The sequence below is a fragment of the Anopheles moucheti genome, chromosome X, assembly GCF_943734755.1.
Source record: "Anopheles moucheti chromosome X, idAnoMoucSN_F20_07, whole genome shotgun sequence".
Lineage (NCBI taxonomy): Eukaryota > Metazoa > Arthropoda > Insecta > Diptera > Culicidae > Anopheles > Anopheles moucheti.
This window is the reverse complement of record NC_069142.1, coordinates 14,451,776-14,478,555: the sequence shown is the minus strand read 5'-3', so window position 1 is coordinate 14,478,555 and position 26,780 is coordinate 14,451,776. Positions and strand designations below refer to the sequence as shown.

Below are 26,780 nucleotides of genomic sequence, written 5' to 3'. Positions count from 1 at the left end.
ACGCTCCGCGCGACTCAGGTGCTAAAGTCGGTGGCGCCTACGTGATGTTGTCCGGTGCAGGGGTTTTCTTCTTGGTTTTGGGTTGTGTCTCTACCGAGTCACAATTAATTTTAAAATAGCAACAAAACACTTTGTTCAAGCTGACATTGCGGCGTTATTGTGTTAGTCGATTTAATAAAAAAAATATACAAAGTAGTTGTTTTATTTATGTTTCCCTAATCCACTGTTGCTGGATGTATGTACGGCTTTACCAATGTGTCGAATGTCGAATCTGACCTTATTTAGACCTTTTTGGTCAATATTATCGAAGCTTAGCTAAGTTTTTGTTTTAATGATCCATTCGAACATTATTCGAGTTTAAATCAATCGAACAAACCACTTTCAAGCAAACTTTCCAATGGTTTCCTTCAAATATATTTAGAATTGATCGTAATAATCTATTAGAAGATCGATCAGTTTTGAAGCTGATTCTGCATTAGTGAGATATAAAGCAAAATTATACCTCCAGATAACGCAAACAACTTTCGTTATTAAAAATGTACTTGCTGTTAAATGTCTAGAAAGATCGCAATTCCAGATTGCTTCACACCGAATGCATGGAGCCACGGTCGCTCGGTCGAAAATGAGATTTAGTGGCGAGACGAAAACCCCTGTAAAGCATGCACAGAGAGTAACTTGCGTCTCGTACAATGGAGCGCGATCGGTTATGCTCTCGCCGCCGAGTATTTAATCAATGCAGACCAGTGCGTTGCTTTTAGTAGATGCGCAAGTGACCGTAACGTTGTATCGTCCCGTGGCTGTGGAGTTTACCTTACCCAGTGTAACAGTAGTACGCGATTATCGAAACCCGCGTTTAGTACATCGTTCCGGGCGCCTTTCAAGCCTTCACTTTCGCCAGCTTTTTTGTGCTATCCACACAACACACTCATACAAGGTCTGTCGTGCGGTGTAACGTCAGTATCCGGTAGCATTCGCACTCGTGACGTTGTTGTTGCGTGGTAAAGTGTTGTACAGGCGGGTGGTGAAAGCGACAGGTACAACGGCGCTCCGGCGACGACACCACACAACAACAACAAAAACCCTACGCACAGGGTGAAGGTCACTGGAGCACGGTTACGTACGGGAACCTGGCCAAGCTGCGTCCACGTTTGCAACCGATCAACCAACCACCCGTCGCTGCGGTCCAAAATACCCTCCCAAACAACTGCCGTACAGTATGGCGCACCATCAAACCGGCCGTGCACTGCTTATCCTGTTTACCTTCCAGCTCTACATCGCATCGGTAAGCATGCGTGTTTGTGTCTGTGCTTTGTTGTTGTCGAGCCGGACGCTCATCCAAGATGAGATCACAGCCGCACTATCTAACCGTGGTCGATTTGACAGATGGCGTGCAGCGAAAGCAAGATATGAGGGGAAATATAAAGTGTGTGGGCGACCAATTAAATCCGATCACTGCGTGAGACGCGGTACAACAAACGCACCACAAACACAGACACCGTCTGTCAACTCGGTGGGAAGTGAGAAGCGAGTGAGAAACGTGTGCCGTTTGGTAAATTGTTATGCAAAGCGGTAAAAGTGATGGCAAAACTATCAATCGTATCCAGTTTAGCCAGACTTTGATAACGAGCGCTGTTTGGAGTTTGGTGCAACAGCAGCAACACCTTCCCAGTACGTCTGGGTGACGTCACACGTGAACAAGTTCAGGGTGGGTTTGCTGCAGTGAGAGACGATCGCTTTTCGCACACCATGTTTCTCCCTACCACGGAGGCGAAGCATTGTTTTGTTTACACAAATGGAGTCGCTAATGCTCTGGGATAGTCCGATCACTCAAGTCCGCATCCACTCCGGTTGTGATCTCGCTTTATACCCTTCTCTTAGCGGTTAGCTGTCAGCGTGATAAAGGCACATCAACCAGCCAAAATGGATATCTTACAACGTGCCAAATGACGCGACAATCGCTCAGCTGTTCGGACTGATACGAACGATCAGGCGGCAGAAAATATAAAATCTCGGCTTGTTGTAAAATCTGTAACAATGTCAATTCGTTTCCCACGCGTTCATTTATTACACGATCGGCGAAACGGTGTAATCAACCCCTTCATCAGTCTCTCACTTTTCCAGCATTTTCTCCTTCTCTCTCTCTCTTTCTCACTCTCACTCTCTATTCTTGGCATCTCTTATCCAGTAGCGCTCGTGAGATGAGATGAAGCGATCGACGAAAGTTGCGCAAAGCGGTTCCAGCGACTCTTCCATGTGGAGTTGTGTCGGGCGTCAGAAAAAAATTTGCCACAACCGGCCACTGTATGACGCAATGGTTTTTGGCCGGCCAGGCAGCTGCTGGCTGAACTAGATAAGCGATATAACCGGACCTACGTTCAGCGCGCAGCCCGAGATGTTCCGCGTGAAAGTGCGCCAAACGATTTATTTTAGATCGCCCGAGGCTCTCGGCATGGTCTACAATCAAGCGATAATGCACTGCACTTGGGATTAAAAATGAATCATTGCGCCTAGGAATCTAGTGGCCACTGCAAAAGGGTGGTCGAAGAATTGAAAGTTGCGCACCCCGTAAAGAACGAACAGGTGGCACCAGCAGTTGTGATCGGCTAAAGTTGTACACATATGCATGCGGCGTCTTGATTAAATCCAGCGGGGCTTTCCAAGTCCAAAGCCGACAGGAAGCGGATAAACGGAAGAATATTAGCATGATAGTGAAGCCGGGCGTGGTGTTTGACAGGGCGAGATCCGGTGTGCGGCAGTTGTGTGAGGCATCGGCCTTTCCCCTTTGGTACACACTCCGACAGAATGTACGTGCGCTCGAGAGCGCGCGCGGAACCTTTTGTGTTCCAGATATGTACGTATCGAAAAAAAATGGAATAGCGTGTGACTTCCGCGTGCGGAGGCTCGGGCACGCATGCACGCAGCGGCCGGTAGTACGGGCTGGTCGGTGTACAGGTTTTGGGAAATCCCACCCAAACATCAGCATTCGTCAATTATCCGCTCCGGGGGTACGCGCTAGCACAAACACACCTGTAACAGATGATGTGTTCTGGGCGTTCTGGAATCGTGTGCTGCTATGGGAGATTATTAATTTGAACCAGGTCTAGTTGATCATTGCGCAATTGATAACCAGTTGGTGCCCCTTTATGTGCGAGACGAAACCTTTTGCTAGCTTGAAGAGGTCTTGCCGAGGAGCGATATCACTATTTGTTAGAACTCTAATCGAACCTTTCGACAAAAAAAAAACGCTGATCTTTACCCTCAATGGCAAGTGCTTTGATTAGAGTTAGATAATTAGTGTAATATTTTTTACCGAAATCACAACAACTTCTTGGAACTCTGCAAGACTCATTAGTTGATAATTATTTTCAACAACACCCCAACTCAAAACCGAGTGTGCCGTAACTTTTGTAAATTGATTATCAAGACCTCCAAGGGGCAAGGTTATACGTTAAACAATTATTCATTTATGTCTAGCAACGATGATAAGAGGACAATTCTATGAAAATATCTGACTTTAGACAATGAAACCTAATTTCTTTTAATCCTTTTTTATGTATTCCTGGGTATTAATATCAAGAATTTACAATAGTCTTGCAATTTCCCAGAAATATTGACATATTTTCTTTTTTTAAATTAATTAACAAAAAACGTATCAAACACTACATGTTTCGCGAAACACCACAAATATTATTCCGCGTGGTGCCTGCGAATGGTAAAACAAATACCTTTAATAGTCATCCCATAATCCTTTCCCAGACATCTTACTCCATCAACTTTTCTTACTTCAGCCTCATTCAAACCCAGAGTTTGACCGTTGATATTCCGACTTCCCGCAGGAAGCAACACAATCTAGGATAATCTGAATCTCGTTTGCATAAGCACTCTCCACCGTACGCGCGCGAGAAGCAAACAAAACAAAAAATCACCGGCAAAGATGCTACTTAAACGCTCACCATAAAGTATCTTGACCCGAGCAAATCCTGGATGAGGTGTCAGCAAAGATGCATCCGTTAACTGTGCCACCTCGGTACGCGCAGTGAAACGCGGCACGGTTGAATCCATCCGTCCGATCATGACCCACCTCAAGGGCAGTGCAGAGCTAAAGCGATGCGAGCGGAAATTTAACTGCAACCCCTTTTCGCAAATCCGTACCGTAAGCCAAACCGTCCCATGTTTATTCAATGATGGAAACTCGCCAAGCTCGTTTAAAATGATAACATCCCCGGCCCGATGTCTGTCGTTAACAGTGGAGTGGCCGGCATGGGCTGGGCAGGGAAAACAATGCACCCAAAAATCATTTAAAAAAAACAAATAATCCAGAAAAAAGGGGATGATGAACCACGCTTACCGCTACCGGGCGAGAATCTGGAGCTTGGATGCGATTTAGTTATTTTTAGTTTCACCCACTCCAGTGTGGTGCTTTTTAGTTTTATTTTCTCTGTGTGTGGTTGTTGTTTCCCCGTTTTTGAAGCATTCACTGCCAACGTTATGCACTCTCGACGAATTCTCGGACACTTCGCTTCGGTTACCGTACGTACCAATCACATTACGACAGTTAATGTTTTTTTTCCACAAAGAAGAAAGTGGGGCCCAGGAAATGGGTGAAACAGATGCGGGTTCTGTGTGAGTACCTTTTAAAAGGATGATAAAAATTCGGTTCCGTTCGGTTATTAAATCAACGTAAAAAAAAACCCCCCCATTGTCGAACATTGCGGCACTGGTTGGACGACTTTTTGCTGCGGTATGCAACGAAGCTAAGGAAAATTGTTAATCAATATTACAGTTTGCTACCGGTACCGTAAGGAATTTATCCTTTTCTCCATGTGCTGTCCTGTACCGTAATTTTCAATTAACCTCAAACTGCATACACCAAACTTCAAACAGGGAAAACTTTGCTGGTTACCCAAAAATTTGCCGCACAATTCCTAGAGCGCACCGGATGGAAGCAAACAAAGCGTGTGGAAATTATGGTCGATGCAGCGCAAACGACATTTACTGTGCGCACACAGTAACGGGCCCGCTTCCGGTGGGGCCCGCCCGATTTCGCCCGGGGTGTCATCGATAGCGAACTTTGACATCTAAACTTTTCGTAACAATGTGCAGAAGGCACCACCGTTGTGCAATGCGGACCTTACCCCGGGTATTGCGGCCACCATAAGATGGCCCGCATACTGTCCGGTATGACACGGATTATTGCTGGCATATTTAGAAAATTGTAGCTCAATAGCTCAATAAAAACGAATGGTCTCATCCACATTGTATTGTGCCGCAAGTGTTACGCAGTGGAGGTAGAAACAGGGTACATCATTTGTAATTCATCGCCGTGTCAGAGGGTGTCAATAGACGTCATCGCCACCGTTGTTAGCTGTCGAACCCTATGCTAAGTACCTCCCGTAATATAATGCACCGCACTGATAAATATCCTCCGTGGGTGTGTATTCAGCGCTTTTATCAGTCCCACCGAAACTTTGCCAGAATGACGTCCGTATTGATGATTCATCCAATTGCTTGCTTCCATCCATCTGCTTGCAGCTTTACGCCATCCCTCAAACGTTCGGGCCGCTGATACGCGAACGTCCCAACCGCGATCGTAAGCAATCGTCCGAGGAAGATTTAAACAGGAACATCGAGCGCATCTATATTAAAGATTATAAAACGACTACCCCGTCCAAAGAGCTGACCACGGATGAGGTGGAACCCTCCCCAACGGAGCTCGTTGCACGTTCGGTAAGTAGTGACCCTCTCCTCTTTTCCCACCTGAGGGCAGATTGTTAAATTATTGTGCTAAAAGAGTGCGTTAGAAGCTACCCTAATGGGTTAGAAAAGTGATCTGATTGAGACCCTCAATATGTCTAGTTCCAACATTAAGCGTTGGTTTCAGATATTTAGTATTAACTTCATGAAAATCCGAATAATACTGAACTTACTGAGGTAATCAGACTTTTGGAATCAGGTTCTTGATGAATGCGTCAACTTGCTTGGGACACCATATCCATGTCCTCAATCACAACATTTCCCTCTCGAAATAACAATGCAAATCGCAGTCATCCAATCAGAACAAGGTGTCGTGCTTCGTTAGCTATTCGTTAGTTACGGTTGTATGTTGCTCAGATTTGCCCACTTACGCATGCCCACGTCCGTCTGGACCAAGTATTTGTTCACCGTTTTGCCGATTTGGACATTCTCCGAATGGCACGATGAAGTCACTTTGACTTCATTATGCCTCTTAAGATAGATGTTGCACTTTATGATCACTTTTATTGTCCAAAAGCTGACAATAGGTATATGAAGAGAAGACATAACATATTAGACTTTTAGTGGAGTTTACCTAATTAATACTCAGTAATTTGCCAGCAGCTCTAGAGCTCACAGTATAACAGATTCAACCCATTTGCTTAGATGGATCCTACTTCTTCTAGTACATATCACGTACGGATGCGAAAAGATATCATAGGTAGTAGCCCTCTCACTTGCTTGTTGATTGTAGAGTCATCGTGATCGGGGTCGAAATATACTTATTCCTAGAGCAATGCAGCAGATCTTCGTTGCTAATGTTGATATATTTTGTTTTGTTTACTGCAGCACGCCTCCACGCGTACTAAGACACCGATTGAACCCAACGATAAGAAAGCGATGTTGTACGTGTACCGCGACGAACACGGAAAGCTGGTGCCAGTAATAACAAATCTTGAACCGACAGCTACCACACCTCAAACTACAAGCTATTCCGAACCGCCAACGTCCAACGAAAACGCTGGCATGCTCGTGCTGAAAAGTAAGTAAACTGATCGTTAATAGAAAGCATTAGCTTGGGTTGGCTATTGAAACGTTCTCCTTTTGTGCTTCATTTTTCTTTTCTATATTAGTCGATACATCGAGTAACACAACGATCCCGGAAACGCATGATCCAATCTTCGCGAATGGATCCTACCCGGACGATTATCCTTTTAAAATGATTCAGAACATCATCAGTGAGCATGGGGACAACTATGAGCATTGGTTTGAGAACGAAATCAAGCGAGACCCACTAGCGACGCGAGCGAACAGTGAAGCGGATAAATTTCTCTGCAACTCGGACGCGCACACCGAATATCCTACGTACAGTGCGAAAGATAAACGGCACATCATTAACGTGAAGGGCTTCTACCAGCCAGTGGTGTATGAGACTTGCACGTAGGTTATGCCGGCCACTGGATGTCCACTGTTCCCATATTGATCAACGTTACACGCTTACCCTTCCTTCTTACAGAGGCGCCGATAAAGAGTGCAGTAAAAGTAGCACCTCTGGTAATTACAAGCTGGTCTGCTTGCAGACATACAGAGACTACAAAATGTTTGTCGCCCCCTTAGATGCCAGCAGTAACAAGTTTGATTTTATAGACGTCAGGTATCCTGCCTGCTGCAAGTGTGCTCAGATCGAAAGGAAGACCCCATGAACAGCATCACCATTACAGTAACCGTAGATCAGAAACCGTACTCGATCGTCCAATTCGAGATCAATTGTTTTTATTTAATCCACTCCCAATTTGCCATATCCCTAGACGTGCGCGTACCTATATGTGCTATATCGATATTTATGTATAACACGGCGCTAAACCGAATGCGAACGGTACGACACAACGTACCAACGGACGGTTTGAACCCTCGATTTGCTCGATTTGCTTTGGTGTGATTTGTGTTTAGGTTTTCTTTAATGGTTTTATTTTGTTGTTACTGTTTAATAATACAACCCTCTAAGCGCAGTTCGTGTGTAACAGTGTAACAAAACAACATACGAGTGCTCTCAACAGATTCGCATCCGCTTTTGCTTTTGCGCTTCGTCAAACTAAACTCGTTACAGGACGGTGCTTCTTGATGCCTGTGTGGGTAGCGGTAGGGTATCCAGGATGCCGCCAGCGCACAGAATGTACCAGCAAATACCCACCCGTTCCACTCTCTTCCAGATTAGCATTTAGCGGCACCGCTTGCGATTCAATGTTCGTGTATAATTTTAGTGCAAGCCAAAAATATAGTAAACCCATTCTTGTCTAGTAGGCGGCGGTATATGATCGTGTACTGTTTTGTCTCATCCCCACCGAAAAGCCCGCGTCGTCTGATCAGAATCGCCTACCTGTTTAGCTTCGCATCCTGAAACCGGTTCTCGCATCTCGTCTGTACAACCTGTTGCGCAACAGCATCTACTTGGGCACGACGTGCTCAGGAGCCTCGGACATTAGGCGAACCAATTGAATAATCGTGCCCTGGGAACGTGCAACATCATCTTGATAATGAGCGACGCATTATCGACGGCCGTGGAAACCTCGCTCCGCGAGTAACCATAGGGATACCGTTTGCAGGCATCCCAGCATCGAAAGGTTACTGGCGACACCGTTCAGTTTGTTCACTGACCTATTCGCCTGCGGGACGGCATTCCATCCTTTGTATCAAACTGAACGATTCGTTTCCAGCAGCGTGCAGCGTGAGTAGCGATAGTCTGGTGCTGCTTTAATGTGGAACCAAAACTATTACGCGCGTCTTACAGTCCTATTCAGCATCACCACCGACATTGCATCCGATTCGTGCAGGCGGTGCAGACACACTGCTGGAACTGTTGCGGCTGCAACTCCAACAACTCCCGAAGCACGACCGAACCAAAGAACACGCTGTGCGCATGTCCTGCCACATTCAAATTGCGAGAAAGGATACACAGGATACCTCGTCCTGGAGACGATATCCAAATGCTGTCAGTTATGCTATAACTTTATGGCAACATTTTAGCTCATTATTATGGGATGCTACGACAAAACTTATTCCTTGGGACCTTTTATGGATCCGCGTTGCTCAAAAATATTTTCGATATAGAGCTTCGAAATGTTTCAATCGCAATGGATGTGAAAGTGATTCCGATTGCATAGATATGGGCGTACAAGCTGTAAAAGGGTTGAGACTCAACTTAAACTGACCGTTGGAATTTTTCTCCCGAGCGCACAAAATGCGAACAGCAGTCGCATAAATAACTAAGGGCTCATTCAATTATTACGTAACGCAAAAATTGTCAATTTTCGACCCCCTCCCCCCCTATTGTAACAAAACGTAACACTGGACGCAACCCCCTCCATTAATTACGTAACATTTCGTTGAAACCCCCCTTGTTTGAAAAAGAAATGAAATTTTCTTAAGTAATCCATTTTATTCCATCGTATTTCGACTAAGGCAAAAAGAAACAAACATACTGCCTAATAAATATACTACTCACGCCAGGTTGACTTGCTTTTTCGTTGCTAATACGTATTTTGAAGGTTTTAGAACCTACTTCAATATATACAACTACGATTGTGCGTACGATACTTCATTAACCATGTTTGTTTTGAGGCTGTCCGTATCTTTCATCAATATGATTAATCATTGGCATGTACAAAGTGAACTAAACCTAGGTTGGATGGGTTCTGGATAAAGATAGAAATTTCTAGAAGACGCTTAGAATACAAGTCTTTCACACCACAGATCCCAAAAGAAGGATTCATTCGCTAATCGTCCACTGAGAAAAGCTTAAGAAGCTCGTTTTAAAGTTTACACTACATGACGAATCGATGTAATCTATTAAGAGAAAGAATTCGCACGTAAATTATTTATCAGTACTATTGCTCTCTTATTTATCCAGCAACCTATCTTTAGCGTAGTTGTCTTCTGTTAATTCTCATTATTAATTCTCTTTTTTAACTAACTTATTTTTTGATAAAATACAGATTTAAAAGATCTAAAACATAACGAAAGTATAAATATGCTCAGAAGGTTTTTGGCCCCGTATGTGTGGAAGGACAATGGAGCCGCTACAATGACGAGCTGTATGAGTTGTACGGCGAACCTACAGTCGTACAGCAGAATAGACGATCCAACAATTTTAGCTGGTAAGCTGACTTCGAACACGGCCATACAAGCACCAATCACGATGTTGCACGTTCTAGTTGGCAAAAGTTATTCATTGTACCGTAAATGAGCTTCCGAGCACTAAATAATATCGAATAATTAACTGATGTATGAAGCTCTTTACGATAGTGGATAACTTGGATGCATCATTCTGAGTTTGTTTAGAGCTCTTCAAGCTCAATGCAAATTTTAAGAGTCGACAATGCTTGCTATGGGACAATGGATGCAAACTGGATCCACTACAACACACAGGAATCCAAAATCACCAAAATCTGAGTAGACACCAGAAGTTCTCAATTAATGGGTAGCAGTAGATACCAAGAAACTTGACCTTTAAATAGTCGAAATGTAGATAGGTATTATGGAATTTGTATATAAATCCCTAAAATAAGTTAATTTTTCATACATAGACTATGAAGCGGGAATCTAAGTATAATCTTATTGTGTGTTACGTAACAAAAAGGTAAAGCCCCCCTCCCCCCTATGTAACAAATCGTAACGCTGGTACTGACCCCCCCCCCCAATAAGCGTTACGTAATAATTGAATGAACCCTAACATCTAGAAATTAAAAACAATATTCTATCCAAACCTAGAACCTTCTAGAAAACCCCAAAAAATCAAGTAATTCCCAGTGCAGTCCAAGATGCCCAATTGCCAGTTAGCTGTCCGGCGGCATTTCCGACTGTTTTGTGCAGGATCAATTTTGACACTTCAGCTCTGAGCAAAAAGCTCTTAACGGCTTATGCTTTAGATTTAAAATGTAGGCTGAGCCGAGGATTGCTGGTACTTTTATACCCGCTTTACCAAGACTAACAATGAATATGGAAATTAGTTGGGCACTTTCCTCGGTTGTGAAACACACATCGATGAAGGGTTGTAAATCAAACAGTCCGGTCAGTCGTAGCTGTACAGTCAGTGCTTCGTACCCAGAGGGATTGGTCCGGAAAGGGAATTTGAACCCGATCCTGTAGTTTGACGATCGGTGCCGCTACCAATATACTACCGTTACCCCTTGGAAGCTTGTCAACGCGATTGGCAACCCCTCTCGCACCTAGCGGCATTCGGTGAATCGAATGCATTCATGCTGTAGACGGGGAGTGGGGTACCGTTCATAATCGAACCGTGCGCAATTGGCAATGGATGGATGCCGCATGTCCTATGATTCACCATGCAATTATCTATTTTATGACTAACCCATCGGTCTTCACGTCCGAGTATAAAAGGACCAGCAGCGCTCAGCTCAGTTGACAGTCAACATGTTCTCTGGAGCCATTCAGAGCTCTTGAGAGCTATGTCGACCGCCCTGAAATCTCTCAAATGCTGTGCTGCTATGCAGTTCAACCCGATGCGTGTGCGCGATTCGCATACTGTCGAATGTGCAATGGTGAATATCTCCAATCGTAGAATATATTTGGAATTGAGCCGTGATTGAGCTATGATTTAGTCACTTAGAAATGAAGGTTTTTTTACAAATTGAATCCGAACCTTTTCGGGAATAGTTCAAGGATACCTTGACGTTCTAGATAGCCCCAGCGTCAGAGAATTGTCGAGCGTACTAACGCAAAATGATACCAGAATGTCTACCAGATAGGCTTTGAACATCGATTCTGTGAAGAAATATCGCAGAATAGCAACTCAATACCTCAGTTCCAATACAAATCATACGACAGTATGCAATTCACGCTCAGCTCAACATTTGAAAGATTGTGAGACAATCAACAGGTGCATAAGAGCTCTGAATGGCTCTAAAGAACATGTTGACTGTCAACTGAACTGAGCGCTGCTGGTCCTTTTATACTCGGTTGTGAACTCATATCGTTGCCATTGCTGAGCCGCTTTTTCCACGTAACGGATTGGAATGTGTAAAGATCGTAAAACAAATGAGCAACTATCCACAGTGTATTATGCAGCTAGAGGGTGCACTGCATGCGTCACTAAATAGGTTTAATGTTAGGGTAGTCGAAGATCCCGTCCAGGGTCCAGAGTTCTCACGAACAAAACAATATGATGAAAACGATCATGTACGGATCGACTTCAGCAACACCATCGCTTCTCCGCGTGTAGTTAGGGGACAAAAGTGTGAGGCAGAAAGCACTGCCCGAGAGATCTCTTCACAGCTCTCACGATCAGTCATTTCTGCAAGCTAAACATCTAAAGATCGATTTGCGACAATCACGAGAATCAATTATTTTATTTAAATGAGCACATAACTCAAAACAGTCATAAAACGTTGAACAACATGAAGACATTTCAATATTTACGATCTGTCTTGCTTTGCGTATTGCTAATGCATTTTTTTATGCAGACACCGCATGTATCGGCATAGTCTTTATGATTCACCCTGCAATTATCTATTTTATTGCCCATCGAACCTACCGTTCGGCTATAAAAAGACCAGCAGCGCTCAGCTCAGTTGACAGTCAACATGGTTACTAGAGCCATTCAATGCTCTAATAACACTGCTGACCATCCGCAAATCTTTCGAATGCTGTGCTGCTATGCAGTTTAGAGCGATGTGTATGTGTGTCAACGCATCTGTGAGATACTGTAAATTCAGTAATGCTCAAATATTTAATTTATTGTCCATCCTACGCCTTTTCAAAGCATTTAAAAATATTTGTGTGATATTTATGTGAGGTTAGATTTCGGATGAACAAACATTTAATTGAATGTAGCATGTAGAACCAAAAACTAAACCATTTTACACACGCCATTGTCTGCAGCTAGCAAGGATTCGTTTATGAGTGGGGCATTCTCGTACATATTTACGTTTAAGTTTTATTTACACCAGCTTGATTCGTAGTTGAACAACATTTCATTTGTTTTTATTGATTTTCTTGTCTGCCATTTTTCTCCACCGCGTGCAGTTTGCTGTCAGCTAATAATATTAGTACCTTTTTTTTTGTTGTATTATGTGTCCGCTGCTCTCGCTACTTATATTGCCAACCTCCTTTCCATAGAGAGAGTTTTTTGTAAGGATACTGTTAACATCCATTAAGGGTCGAATACGTCTATTGTGGTGATTATTGATGGAATCGGAAACTTAACGTTTAAACGAAACGTATTGCAACAAATCGATTGTGTTGTGCGTGCTATAGGGTTGCGTAAACACGTCAGGCAACTGATGGAATCGAACAGCGAGGTAAGTATTCCCCTCATTTGCCTGCCAGCCTTCAACGTTGTTGTACGCAAAGCAAGAAACCTACAAACTCGATCACCATACCCTGGTTGACGTTCTGCTCCGGATGCGCTATAGGCTCACACAAGGAACGATCTCATAATATAACATCTAGAACACCAGAGAAACACGCGGAACACCTCTTCTCGCTGAACCATCCATTATGAGTTAGCCAATCCAAACGGGAACATTATTTTCGGGACGTCAACAGGAACAGCATCAGCGTACGTCAAGTAGTAGTAGTAGTCACATTGATTCTTCAACAAAACACCAAACACTGGAGCAGGGAATGGGACAGTATCGGGATGAACGGGGGAAAAACAAATCATGCAGGTGCGGGCGGTTGATGCATCCCGTTTACAGCTGTTCACCTTTCACCAGCTGCTGCTCGCTGCTACCGCTTGGCACCGGCACGGCACCGAAGTGTCCCCGTTTGCCCAGCCGTGGCCCGAACCACATGCCACTGTTGGCACCCGAACCGCCGGCCCGCTTCGCGATGCTTTGCTGCTGCTGCAGGTTACGGGCCGCCTGCCAGTAACGGGCGGCCGCCATCGCCAGCTCCGACTTGCCGGAGCGCCCAACACGCGGAAACGGCACCAACCCTTGACGCTTCATCTCCTTCATCGGGTAATCTTCTGCTAGGGAGTGGAGTTAAAAAAAATGGCACAACAGAGTAGGTAACAGCTAAACTATTGCCAAGTATCATCGTGCTGCATACCGTAATCATCGCCCGTCTCCATCGGCAGCATGGCGGACGATTCCCAGTCGAGTCCCAGGTCCGGATCGCTGCGGCCGACACGTGGAAACGCAAACAAACCAACGGTTGGACCACGCTTGCTCACACGTCCACCGGACTCAAACTCGGGCGCTGCGATGGAATTGGGGGAAACAAACAACACGAAGACACACATTATTAAATGGCGTTCCACACCCGCAAGCCGCAAGCCATCGGCAATTGTGTGTTCTGCTTGGGAAAGTGATAATTGATAACGACATTCACGCCCGCCCGTTTCTCCACTCTCTCACACACTTTCCACCGTCGCCATGTTGGAAAATGTCAGTTCTTTTCACTGCTTGCGGGTAGGCTTTGAACGCTGATTCATTTGTGTGTCCCATCACAATGTTCCCCATGCTGCCAGCATATTCCCCATATATTTCCCATACAGCTAACATCGGTGCCATATCGTTGCAATGCGTAAACTCCGGTAGGTAAGCTTGCCCGCAAGGCATTCCATCCTCACGCAGGAAGTGCTGGTGCTAATAAGCCCTACCCCAATCGGAAGATGGTGGAACATGCACTACGAGCCGTATTTTATTGTTTATAGAGCAAACATAAATTTTCGTCCAGATTTAAAACATTTAATTAAAGCAGTTTAGTAAAAGCATTAATAAAGTGTTTGCAAAAGGCTTCAATATGAATGGTGGTAGAAGAAATACACAAAATGAACACACAGTTTGTGCTTCATTTAATTTAAAATTTCACTAAAATTTCAGCTGAAAAACAATTCATTAAAAACAATTATTACCTATGCCTAATATACCTATACCTCTGTAACGAGAAAAGAAATGACTGTACACTGTTTAACCATTATCAAACATTTCTTTTTTACGCTCGTCTTATTCAACTTAAGTTCAAAAATTTGATAGCTTCTTAAATCAGATCCTAACGATATTTTTTATATGTTTTGCTTATATTTCCTATTATCCAAACAATAATAATTAATACTCACATTTTACATACAATGAAATTAATCGATTATGGTTTCAAGCATTTCTGTACTGGTTCTCCAATGGTCGTTTTCAATTTTGTTTGGAGATTAGGAAATATTTATCAACGACTAAGGAAATTTCTTTAACACTGCAAACAGTTCTCAAAGAAGAAGAGGCCGTAGTAGGTAATTATGCCTAAAATTAGGTATTTTCTATATTTTAGCACCAGCTTCATAAAGTGATGTAATAGCAATAGCTATTAACTGTTGTCAATTTTAAAACGAAAATTTTCCAAATATTTGAAATATAAGTTTCCAGTTTTTTTTCTAAAACTCTATTAATAATGATATGTGAAGAAATATATTAATTAATGATTAAATAATAGTTTTTAATTTTGTAACACTGTAAGAACAATACTACTTAAACCCAACAAAAAAGGTACGAAAAAAAGTATTTCAATATAATGTTGGTTATGTGTGAATTTTAACCCCTATTCTCTAGAGACTCATCTTAATGAGGTGTACCATCCATCATGGATGATCTTTACTGGGAACGAAGTGCAGCAGCGGACAGTTTCCAGAAGAAAGTGCTTACAATTCATTACAAAAGTATCGAACGTATGTACACAAAATCGATAGTAAAATAACTTGCAAGAAATAATCATTATGCGCTCGTGGCGTTTTCGCTATTATCACTCGCTTCCCATCCCACGGCACCCACCCTCCGCGCATTACAGCGTCACCATAATTCGATTGGTTTTTCACAGTGTTTTTGTTTTCCTTTGATTATCACTTTCACCGGGATCAAACACCGTGATCAAAACCCCATATTTTATCCACTAACCCAAAATAGCTCGAGAAATCCCCGGCCCCAGCGTGGTCTCGCAGCGTAAAACGGGCACGTTGGGCAAACAGTCGTTAACTGTTGCGGTGCTTTAAGGGTAGGGGACATCTTAAGGATGGTGCCAAGGGTGTTTTCTTTTTTTGTTAGTGTACTCTGTACCCACTACTCACCTTCCGCCTGGCACAGCTGCAGTATGGTGGCGACCAATAGCACCAGCACGAATGCTACGTACACCGGTGGCTTCACTTGCGAACTGGCCAGCATTATCGCGGATAAAGATCTCGTTGCACTATGCACACAGCCGCCCCTACACACACGCAAACACACACACAAACACAAACACACACACAATAGGGAAGCTGGCGATTCGGGACTTCACAGCGTGGGATGGCCGCTGATGATCGAGGGTTGAATGATGGCTGGTACGTGAGAACGATCGCCTTGTGTCGTGGTCGGTCGGTCACTGACGGCTGCAAGTTGTGTTGTGTCGAGCTGTTTGGCCAACCGGGCGTCTTTTATACGCGAACCTCCCGGGCACCGGGTACGCGGACAAACGGGATCGTGTCCAGTGCTGGACGGTTGAGCGCATGTCACGGGACGATATCCTTCGTCGTCACCGAGTCCTTCCGCCCAGCATCCATCCCAAGGCACAGCATCTTCACCGAGCGCATTATACTCACTCACACACACACACACACGCACATTCGTTCTAAATCCTTGCTCGCACCGGTAATGGGAATTTCTGTTTTGCCCAAGTAACAGCAACGAGCCGACAGGTGACGTGCGAAAAAAAAACCTCGACCCGATGCTGTGTTTCAAATAGCTTGATTAGCACGATTAACCCTGGCAAACTTTCGCTCTGCCCAGTAGGCTCAAACACCCTCGCTAGCGCGGGGACCTGATAATCGCTGCGGAACTATGCTGGATACCATGCATACCACGCGGTAATGATTGTTTCATTAGTTTCCTCGTGTTGCTCTCCCAACGGGGGAGCTTAAATTCCATGCTCCCCGACCTGTTGCACAGGTATTGATTTAAAGAGCAAAAAAAAAACAACAAAACAAATAAAGTACAAATTAAATCATTTTCCTTCTGGTTCGTAAGAAATTGACTTTTTTTTTGTCGTTCGTTGTCCACAACCTCGCGCATACCCGACCACGAATTGAAACAAATGTGCAGCGATTAATTTTCGTTCGGTTCACGCGCTCCGGTACGGCGTTTGGACGGTAGAGGGCGCCACCGATTTGCAGTGATACGGGACGGGGACTAACATGTGACAGAACGACTGATGCTATTTTTATGCGCCCGCAGCAACAGCAACAGGTCAGTTTTTTGCATGCAATCGATTCCAAATGGAAATACCCCTGCGGGGGAAGAGTTTTGGTTATGGGGAAGCGAGTTGATGGGACGAATCCTGGATAAGGCGTGAAGATATTTTTAAAACTCCTCAGCCACCTCAGCACAGCATCTAATAAATCCTTTTCGAAACGGAGCACTCCGTCTGTATCTGTCTCAAGAAAGCAAGCTCGAGATGGAGTTTCTTTTGCTGTTGCTGCATCGGATGGCAATTGCTTGATAGGATGCCATTAATAGATATCTCGCAGGTGCACCAAGGATGCAACACCACTTTTCACCATAACGAGATTTAACGTTAATCGTGCCCCGGTGCCATTTTAATTGGCTAATCTTTACGGCGAATTAATCGCCACCCCCAAGTTTAATCGTTGTTTTTATTGTTTTTTAAATTGTTTTTAATCGTTCAATCAATATCTCTTTGTCTAGTTGTAGGAAAAATCATATCAGATTGTTTAGTTTTTTGCTCGTATTTATTTGCTGCATAACTACGATGGGTCTAAACACCACCGAAATACCACACACAAAGCACACGGTTAACTTTATCATCGCGCTATAATTCATCCATCCTAACTTTATTGATGCTTTACCACAGCATATTCGTAGTACATTGCGATAAGAGCGCGCGAGTAAGAAGGATACAAACATTCAGGCAGAAACACACCTAATACCTAATACGTGGCAATGTTAGCAAAACTGTTAGCTGTAACATTCACTAATTGCATGCATCGGCTAGCGTTTATCGCTGTGAGGACATCCCCTTAATGCAGGCCTGCTCCCATCCCGTGGTGCGTGGTGTGATTGTAGTCCCTTTTTCATTTCGTTTCTGTTTCGTTTGGTACGTGACTGCGAGAACCCGCTCCCACGCGTCCCCGGTTCGGCTTTGGCCGAAAACTGTCCACTCAATCTACAAATGGCGCAATTATCGGATCGGAAGCGTGCCGCGCCATTTTACCTGTACAATTGGTCACACACACACGCACACACACACACACACTCGCAAGCGTAGCGCTATGAATCGATGATAAAATGGTGCGAATGGCGGGAGGTTGCCGATGTGGGAGAACATAAATTTTTTGGCACGATAATTTTGCGGTGTGGTGCCTGTGAAACTGTTTCTGCGGCATTGAGAAGGTGAAGATGTGAAGCACATCTCTCAGACACTCTCGGCCATTTTGGGGGTGGATGGGGGTGTGACGTCTTCGGTCTGGAGCGGTGTCGTCAATGGGCGACCCAATAGCCAAAATCGATAGTGCAAATGGAAGATTGGGACGATTTGGGCTTTTCCTACCGAGACGTTTGACGTTCGCTATCCGATATGGTGCAGGCGAGTGATGCGAAGGGAAGAAGAAGGAGGGCACGAAAAGCAGTTTATTTATTCCATTCAAAGTACAAAACAAACAAATTATCACTAATTAACGAGCAAAGCGGCTTTGGATTGCTAACCACAAACAGGTACGGACGACACACAACGGACGGCACACGGAAGGATGTGGAGCAGGCCGGATCATAAGTCCCCCGGGATATTTGGGAGGGGGTATACGAGATATAGCCCGGGAGCGAATTGACAGTGAGATGTGAGCGATGGGAGGGCGTGATGTCAAAAGGTGACAAATAAAAGCGACGCTACCGAGTACGTTGTAGCAATCCGGCAAATCCGAGACAGCTTGCATGATGTCCTAGATCCAACCACCTAGGTTGCGGCCCGTACTCTTTGATTTGCCGCGGTTGGAGGGCGATGCGGCCGGTCCCGTGTCTTCGGTGCCCGTGGGGCTCGGACTGAGCGTGAGCCGTTCCGACGGCTTTTTCGATGGTGTTGCCACCTTCGGACGCGAATCCGTCGACTTGGTGGATGCGGTAGGCGAGAGCGTATCCTGACAGCGCGCAGCAACTTCCGAGGGCTTTGCAGCCGGTGCCATCACCTCGGGTTTGGCTGGCGGTGGCGATGGTGACTCGACCTCCGGTACGGGATGACGCTCCAGCGGAGGGCTATGGGGTGGAATCGGTGAGACGGGACGTTCGGGGATGGGTTCGGCTGGCGGGGGACTGACACAGGACGGTGTGTCCTCGCGCTCCTCGTTCGGATCCTCGATGATTGGTGATCGGACCCGAACTTTTGGTCGTGTTTCAACCGGAGCTACCCGTACCTCTTCGGTGGGCTGTACTACTGCAGTAGTCTCTTCTTGCTTCGGTTCCTCAACAATGACCACTGCCTTTGGTACAACTTCCACGGGGGGCTCCTGTTCCGGTTTCTCCCCTTCTACACCAGCTTCAAGATTCTGTCCGAATGAAAACCCAACATGTGGGATGTGTTAAACTTCTGGAGGCAGGATAAACCCCTTCCAAGATACCTGAGCCAGGTGAAGATACTCACGCTAATCTTGTCCTTCATATCAACCAAATTCTTCAGCGAGCTGCGCTTCCACGACTGGCGGCGTTCGTTTTCGAACGAGGTCGTCTCGCTGCCACTGGCCGCCACATCCGCCGCATCCTTCTTCATCTTGGTCGTCATGAACTTTACGTACGCGACGCGCGTTACCGGCGTCACCTCCGACAGCTTCGGGTTGTACTCGACCAAATGATCCGTATCCATCTCGAGACCCTTCTCCGAGTTGTCGAGAATTTGCTTGCGCAAACTTTGCCGACTGCGACGCATAATCGCCTCCGTCGAGTTACCTATTGGATCGCGAGCCACCGTACTGCGGCGCACCAGCGCATTCCAATCCTCCGGCTTCCTGTACGGCACATAAAATTAATCTCCAATTCTTCTCTCATCCAAACCGACGATATCACCCGGTACGATACATACTTTTTCTTGGTGCTCGACTTGTTCCCGATTGCCTTCGCGATGGTGCTGAAGACGTCCGCCGGTTTTTCGTTCGGTGAACTATATGTATCCTGCAGTATACCCTCCACGAAACCGATCTGGAAGTCCTTCAGAATTCGACGCTCCATCACCCGACCCTTCTTGCCAGCAACTGCAAACGTAGACCAATTAAAACCCCACATCTCATTACATCGTCGTCAAAATCTCATCCCACCAACAAGCATCACGTACTTGCATTCTCGTTCGGTTTTAGATTCGGTGTTCGCATGCCGTTCTGGTGCAGAATATCGATAAGCTCATACCGCAGCGTGCTAATGTCCTGCCGGATCTCCATCACGTCATCCTCGGTGATACCAAAGTCGTCCCGCTTGCGCTGCTCCGCCGTGACGTAACGCCGTACGAGCAGCTTCATGACGTTCTCGTGCCGCCGCTGGGCTTTCTCCCGGTTTCGTTTCTACACCGCATGAGGGAGGGATGAACATAAAGATGGAAAATGAAAAATCCCACTCAGCATGCATTTGCTGACGTTTATCGCCCGCAGCTACTTTCGGCAACCTTTGGGGCGGTTTGAAGTTGTTAAAATGTGCCAAAAAAAGGGAACGTGGATAATCAAGTCATCCAGGATGTGGAAGTTGCTCATGAGGAGTATCGTCCTTGCAAGTCTTTTGCCCATCGGCTTTATACGTTTGTTCTCTCTGCATTCATTTTCACACGTTTGCAATGATTTGTCAACATATTCCAATCGATTCCAAGGATTGGGGTTTTGCAAAACGGGACTTTCGACAACAAGAAGAATATTAAATTTAGCCAACTTACAATAATACTCGTCGTGGACCGTTTATCGTTCGAACATTTGCATAGGTTGGTAAAGTTTTTGATGGAGGGAAACAGATTGAATGGTGGCGGTAGCGTATCACCATCCTCGAAGTAACTCATCCACAACCGTGACCGGGCAAACTTCCACTCAGTGTCGGAGCGTTCCTGTAAGGCGAGCGAGAGCATTTGTAGGTAAGCATGCGTCCCAAATTGGTGATTCATTCACGCGAAACGTACCGATATAATCTGGTATGAGTTGCTCATCATGGCAATCAGCATATTCAGCAGTACGATAATGTTGATCACACTGTACGAACCGAACATCAGCAGTGCCCAAAACCGCGTGAAGCTCTTGATGCCGCTCAGTTCGAACGCCATCAGATCGACCAAACCGAACGATGCCCAGAACAGTGACTGCGACGTTTCGAAAAGGTTGGCAAACCGTCTCCATATGGCGCAAGCCTTTTCATTGTTGTCAAAGTCCGGCAGGCCGCTCGGAAGGTGGTAGCATTTGTTCTTCTCCAGCACCGCGTAGTACCAGAGCAGTTGGTTCAGGCCGCAGCCAAACGCAAACAGTACCAGCGTGTAGATGAAGAAGAACTTGATGATGTCGATTATCATACGGCCGAGTGACACCTGCAGCGGTCCGAGATGGGGATTGATCGAGAAGATGTGGACCAGCTTGAGAAAGGAGAAGATCATCCCGGCGGCGAATGCACCCTCGGACAGTAACATCGGATCGAACGGGTCCCACTGTTCGCGAGGATACCAGGGATTAAGGCCGGCTTTCGCGTCACGCTGTTAGTAAGGGAGGAGATTTAATGGGTTAACTTCAAGATTTGGAAAAAAACCCAACTGTTCGCCACTTACCCAAACCGTATACCAGGAAGTGAAGCGCAGACTCATCCACACGATGTAGAACGTGTTGGAGATGAAGTCGACGATGTTCCACAGATCGGACACGTACTCCATCAGTCCATCGTTCCACAACGACTTCATCTCATGCCATATCAAACCTTGAGGAGCGGGAGGATAAATTAAGTCGAGGCCCTATAGGAAACTCCATAAACACGCTTACTTATAATGTACAGTATCACCAGACATTCAAACATCCCGGGTAGGGAGCCTCGTTCCTTGCGTTTCCATTCCGCCAGTATGTCCTGTGCCCAGTCCGGTCCAAACCATTCAATCGCAAGATATTCAACCCGTTGCGAAGCACCACCAAGCAGCACTAGTATAACCAAATGTGCTCATTAGATATCGAATCGAAGCTCGAATGATCTCCAAGGCAACATACTTAGAAAGAACGCGTAGCTAGCAGAGTGTACGATGAACTTCACGAACGGTTTCTTCATAAACAGGCCCATGTCCGAGTTGGGTGCGATCATGTAGATCATGCTGTACACCGGGAACATGGTGCCCAGCTTGGCCACCTGCATTATCTGCCCCACGATGGATTTGCGACGGAAACCGGGCAGGCCCTCGTACCAGATAGCAGCCAACAGCTGCTGTACGTTCGGATGTGCGACAAACTAGGGAGAAACGAACAGTGGTTATGTTTAAGATGCGCTCACGTAGACGTTTGAGAACCGATTCGTACCATCTTCTGCTTATGGTTTAGGGCAAGCTTCAACCGTTCCAGCGTTTGCCTCTCACCCGGTTCCCAGTTATCCACCGCCCCTGGGCTATAGTTGAGCATGATCTCCAGTTCGTTGGAAGTGCGGGCATGGTCGAGCAGTGCCGTCGCAAATTCTTGCGCCGCTAGGCGCATTTGCTGTGACGGGGCGGAAAAATGGGGCGGAAAACGATTACCATCGGTATGGTTTAGGCTATCTACGTTGCTACGGTACTTACCGTGTACTCGGCCCGGAACTCCGTCTCCATACGACTGAGCCGCCGCAACTCCCACGACAGATGGAATGCCGTCGAGATGGGGTCCTTTGAGCTGAGCGCTATCAGGGAGCTGGACGAAAGAGCCTTGTACGCATTGATGCGTGACTGGGAATGGCGTAGAGAGTCCTGCTCGCTCGAGGTAACACACTCGTCACAGCCACACCTGTTACAGAGAGAGATAAACCCCGTCGGGAAATAAATTTTAGACCAAACTCCGTTCCGTGGCCTTTACAAAATGGGGCCCAAAAAATTGAAGAAACATAAATGTTTCGCTGCTCTCCAAATGTGACACGGAGTGTGCGTGGGCATAATTAATTGCATCTAATTTGCATCGGCGAGTTGTTTCGTTTTCCAGCAATCTTGCATCGAGCTCAAACGAATCGCTCTGCCCTTCATGTTTGAGCTAGAGACCAGGACAAGGTGTGCAGTTAATCACCTCCTACGTGCAATTCGGACGAATTCCCCTTACTTCCCATGCGAATAACCTACCGTACGTCATGCGGCATCGGCAGTGTCGCACCGCGGTCGAGCAGAATTTTCAAAATCTCATAATTGTTTTTGTGGGCCGCCAGTATCAGGGGTGTTATGTCGGCGGTGAACGATGACGAGGACCGGTCGACCGCTTCCCAGCTCTGTGAAGATCAAAATAAAAACGGCGCTACAGTAAGCGGCGACAAAGGCAGGCTAATCATTGCCCGGCATGCGTCTCGGTTTAGTGAGCAAATCCTTACGTAGGGTTCGCCCGGTACATGGTTTTCCTCCTCCCACAGTAATAGCGTTTCCACCGCCTCGACGTACTCCTCCTTAATAGCGTGCAGCAGTGCATCCTGGAAGCAAAAGAGGGGGAGAAAAAACCAATTGCAACTGGAACGCAAACGTGTACATTCGTAATCTTTCCAGGAGCCCGTCGTCCGTGATCGATCCGCTGGCGTTTGCCCGGTAGCAACAATCCGGGACGAGCAAAGCACCTTAATTCCTCAAACGACGTTCGATTACCGTACGGGAGATTAACAGAATTCCCACCACCGGGGGACCTACCTTGACTTTGATACCTTCCCGTAACAGCAAATTGATCAGCTCGATGTTCTCGTTTTCAATGGCCGCTATCAGGGCGGAGCGGTTGAGCGGGTCAACACAGTTAATGTCAAACTCCTCCGGCTGTTCCCTATTTTCTTGGATGATTCTGACGAGGCGAAAAGAAAGTGTTACAATTACATAACGGGCGCGATGGAACTGGATGGTGATGGTGTATATATTTAAACAATCGACAACATCAAGCAAGCGACAATCTGTGGTAACTACCGATTCGTGACAAGCCCGCAAAAACCCCTCCCTGCTTAACCTTCACCTATTTTGAGGAGTGCATAAAAACTATGAGACATCTCTAAGCCGACAGCCGCAGTATGGCGTGATGTGGCAAGGAATCGGATGTCCAAATACGGAGGTAGTTAATGTGCCCTGGGGGACTCACGTTTTATGTAAGCTGGAAGTTTAAAAAAAAGGCTAACCACTCATACAATGCCTACTATTGGCAACTTGTACGGGCTCCATGTCCAGTTTTTGGCAGAACTGTTTTCTTAACGGTTAGGATTCTTTAAAGCTGACATGTAGCGCTAAATATAATTAGCGTGACCGGCGAAAGGTAAGTTAACCTAGAAAAGGAATGAGTTGTAATTTGCTACCGGTAAGGCGAAACTCCCCGGAAACTCCAGGTTGGGATTTAGTTGCTAGCAGTCTGAAGTTTGATTACCAGCACTGTATCTCCTTGGTTTGAACATTGATCGTTTGAAGACTAAATAAATGTGCAACTGAGTTGTTTGATTGTAAGGAGCATTGTTGATGGTATTGCCTTTTTATTCCATCCACAATCTTTAGTCCGAAGAGCCTTGGTTTTCTTAAGTCTTTATGGGTACACAACCATGAACCGTCTCCAGCACAAGCGCTACTCCATGCGTGTATTTGCACTGTACTAAAGCGGATTAGCTTCGCGTGCCCTACCGGGCACTCGATATCCCACCGGCACCAACCAGACTTTACCTTCTTACGGTTGCGCAATCACCCCGTTCCGCGCTGAGCAAGAAACGCTTCTCAGTTTTCGTCAGCACTATATCCTGGATTTCGAGGTCAAACTCAGACATGGCACTCTTCAGCGAGCGCAGCATTGAAGGATGATCGTCCACCGGCTCGGTAGTACCATCCTCCAGCGAGACCGCCGAGTTCACGAGGTTCTCGCGCGATTCCGTCGCCTTCTTCATCGTGTGATTGTTGTTTGAGATGATGTCCGGCCAACAGACAACGGTTGTCCACTGTGTGGGGGCGCGCCCACACACGCCCACACATACACAAACGCACACTCACACACCAACACCCGGCAGTGATCCGAAGGTACACCGGGACTCGGAGCAATCGCTGCACGAATGGTTCTCAAAGTCCGTACGACACTAACCCACTATTTGGCCGTTTACTGCTCACATGCTTGACCCATCCGTCATCGGTTATGCTGACGACCGGACTGACACGATTGCCTTCTACACACCAAGTCCCACAACGATTAGACTTGCGGTGTTGCAGCTTTGATCGAGTGGCTCAACTCGTCCCCAAAGTTCCTGCTTATTCCTCGCACTTGATTACTGTTTGGGGTTTTTTTTTGTTGTCTAATTTAATTAAACGATACGCTCCGACGAAGGACAGGCCCTCTAACGCGTGCAATGTGCGGAAATGAGTTCGTTTGATTCGATACGATTGATTCTAAAACAACACGGCATCGATCGCCCAACAGCCAAACCAAACCCCCCAAAAACTGAACCGGATACGATGGCACCAAACCAAACCTAACCGAACCAGTCCCGGGTACGCGGGCACTTCCTTCAACTTTTTGCCTGACTGCACCACAAACACCTGCTGAGCACCTGCGTACGGGTCAAGATGTTCATCGAAAATGGCCAACCGCTCCTGGGGCCGGGCGTCCTCAGGGCTTCGGCAATGGGACGTTTAATTAAATTAGCAAAATTATGTCAATATTGATGATGTAACTCTAGCTCGCCGTTCATCCACGGCAGCCACGGCGGACACATTCCGGTGCACCTTGAACCGCTTCACTTGCAAGCTGATGTATGTACACGCATAGCCTGCCTTCCTGACTGTTCGCGACTACACGCGGACATGCTCAAGACTTTTCGGTGAAAGCTTCTGCCAGGTTAGGGTACAGTTTCCTGTCAGCTACTGGTCAGGCCTTTCGGCTCGATCGCCTGCCAGTCACGTGTTGCCGTTACTCGCCGGATGAGATCGATTTTGGTTAGCTTATCTCTCTTTCTTCTCTTTTTTTAAACTTAATTACTGGTCCTTTCGGAGAACAGACAGGGTACTGGCGCGTCTTGGCACTTTGTCAGCTGTTTGACGAACGATTCGATTAAATCCCTTTGCCGGTCGGAGTTCACTAGTGGGCTGATGCAGGCATTGGTAAGGTGCAGGTAAGATAGCAAGGGCAATAAAATAATCCAATAGTATCAGGCGTAAAGCGCTGTCCGCTAATGCTTCGGTAGGCTTTGCACACCTATTGGATTGACCACCATCTCATCATTAAAGTTACATCGAACGTGTGTATTTGTTTCACATGTCTAGTAAAGGTCACCGTTTATAGAGTTTGTATATCGAATCTCCCAGAAAAATTTTTTGAAACAAAGAGCATCTTGAGGCTGTTCTTCCTCTAGAACTTGTATCTACAATTATTAAAGATATAGGAATTATCTGCGACTTAAGGAGTTGTCGCAGGAAACAACCAAATTCCCTGGCCGTGGTGACTAGCGTGGTCTCTAGCATGCGTCTGTAGATGAAATTGATCCGGACGAGATTCCAACACAGGCTGGAAGTGTCATAAAGTCACTTTTTACTGACTGCACTATTTTCACGAACCTTGTAAAGTATACCAAGTTCACCTAAAGGTCAAGTCTTCGGCGTCAATGTGTCCCTTACAACATGATTCAGTGATGATATAGACAGGCATGGCCCTGAAGCTCATTAAGCCAAAAGGAGAGACAAATAGGCAAGCGAATATATACAGAGTTTTTGCTATGAGGAAGCAGTTTGAATCTGAGAATAGTGCTGGATCCTGTTGAGTGAAGACCGACGTCCTCCAAGTGGGCTTAATATTAATCCTTGGATTATGATTGGACTCTTTTACGATGCAGATAAGATACAATAATACAAGTTTCAATGAAAGAATATTCCTACAACGATGTGTTTAAATTTAAAAA

The 26,780-nt window shown here is 45.9% G+C and overlaps 3 protein-coding genes across 3 annotated transcripts; 1 reads left to right on the top strand and 2 right to left on the bottom strand.

Moving 5' to 3' along the window:
- The first annotated feature begins 774 nt into the window (after window positions 1–774).
- On the top strand, window positions 775–8,036 carry LOC128307053 (uncharacterized). The gene is made up of 5 exons (XM_053044769.1): window positions 775–1,282; window positions 5,533–5,727; window positions 6,583–6,775; window positions 6,867–7,173; window positions 7,250–8,036. The coding sequence occupies exons 1-5, from the start codon at window positions 1,217–1,219 to the stop codon at window positions 7,434–7,436; spliced, it is 948 nt and encodes a 315-aa protein (XP_052900729.1). The 5' UTR covers window positions 775–1,216; the 3' UTR covers window positions 7,437–8,036.
- Window positions 8,037–12,667: 4,631 nt separating this feature from the next.
- LOC128307122 (cardio acceleratory peptide 2b) lies at window positions 12,668–15,902 on the bottom strand. The gene is made up of 3 exons (XM_053044852.1): window positions 15,809–15,902; window positions 13,804–13,953; window positions 12,668–13,720 (listed from the first exon to the last, which is right to left on the bottom strand). Exons 1-3 carry the CDS (start codon window positions 15,900–15,902, stop codon window positions 13,443–13,445), a joined length of 522 nt encoding a protein of 173 aa, XP_052900812.1. The 3' UTR covers window positions 12,668–13,442.
- A 2,714-nt stretch (window positions 15,903–18,616) lies between these two features.
- Window positions 18,617–24,782, bottom strand: LOC128306313 (transient receptor potential protein). The gene is made up of 15 exons (XM_053043775.1): window positions 24,565–24,782; window positions 23,566–23,710; window positions 23,259–23,354; window positions 23,017–23,159; window positions 22,489–22,690; window positions 22,235–22,408; window positions 21,932–22,166; window positions 21,713–21,865; window positions 21,505–21,650; window positions 20,872–21,432; window positions 20,635–20,799; window positions 20,050–20,272; window positions 19,801–19,969; window positions 19,366–19,726; window positions 18,617–19,270 (listed from the first exon to the last, which is right to left on the bottom strand). Exons 1-15 carry the CDS (start codon window positions 24,780–24,782, stop codon window positions 18,671–18,673), a joined length of 3,591 nt encoding a protein of 1,196 aa, XP_052899735.1. The 3' UTR covers window positions 18,617–18,670.
- Window positions 24,783–26,780: the final 1,998 nt, after the last annotated feature.

Excerpts from the sequence above, each read along its gene's own strand:
- LOC128307122 (XM_053044852.1), bottom strand. The coding sequence starts at position 15,902 with ATGCTGGCCAGTTCGCAAGTGAAGCCACCGGTGTACGTAGCATTCGTG. Across the intron at positions 13,954-15,808 it reads GCAGCTGTGCCAGGCGGAAG|CGCCCGAGTTTGAGTCCGGT; the intron begins GTGAGTAGTGGG and ends ATTCCATCGCAG. Across the intron at positions 13,721-13,803 it reads GGAGACGGGCGATGATTACG|AAGATTACCCGATGAAGGAG; the intron begins GTATGCAGCACG and ends ACTCCCTAGCAG.
- LOC128306313 (XM_053043775.1), bottom strand. The coding sequence starts at position 24,782 with ATGAAGAAGGCGACGGAATCGCGCGAGAACCTCGTGAACTCGGCGGTC. Across the intron at positions 22,691-23,016 it reads CCGATGCCGCATGACGTACG|GTGTGGCTGTGACGAGTGTG; the intron begins GTAGGTTATTCG and ends TCTCTGTAACAG. Across the intron at positions 19,970-20,049 it reads AAAACCGAACGAGAATGCAA|TTGCTGGCAAGAAGGGTCGG; the intron begins GTACGTGATGCT and ends CTACGTTTGCAG.
- LOC128307053 (XM_053044769.1), top strand. The coding sequence starts at position 1,217 with ATGGCGCACCATCAAACCGGCCGTGCACTGCTTATCCTGTTTACCTTC. Across the intron at positions 5,728-6,582 it reads CGGAGCTCGTTGCACGTTCG|CACGCCTCCACGCGTACTAA; the intron begins GTAAGTAGTGAC and ends TGTTTACTGCAG. Across the intron at positions 7,174-7,249 it reads GTGGTGTATGAGACTTGCAC|AGGCGCCGATAAAGAGTGCA; the intron begins GTAGGTTATGCC and ends TCCTTCTTACAG.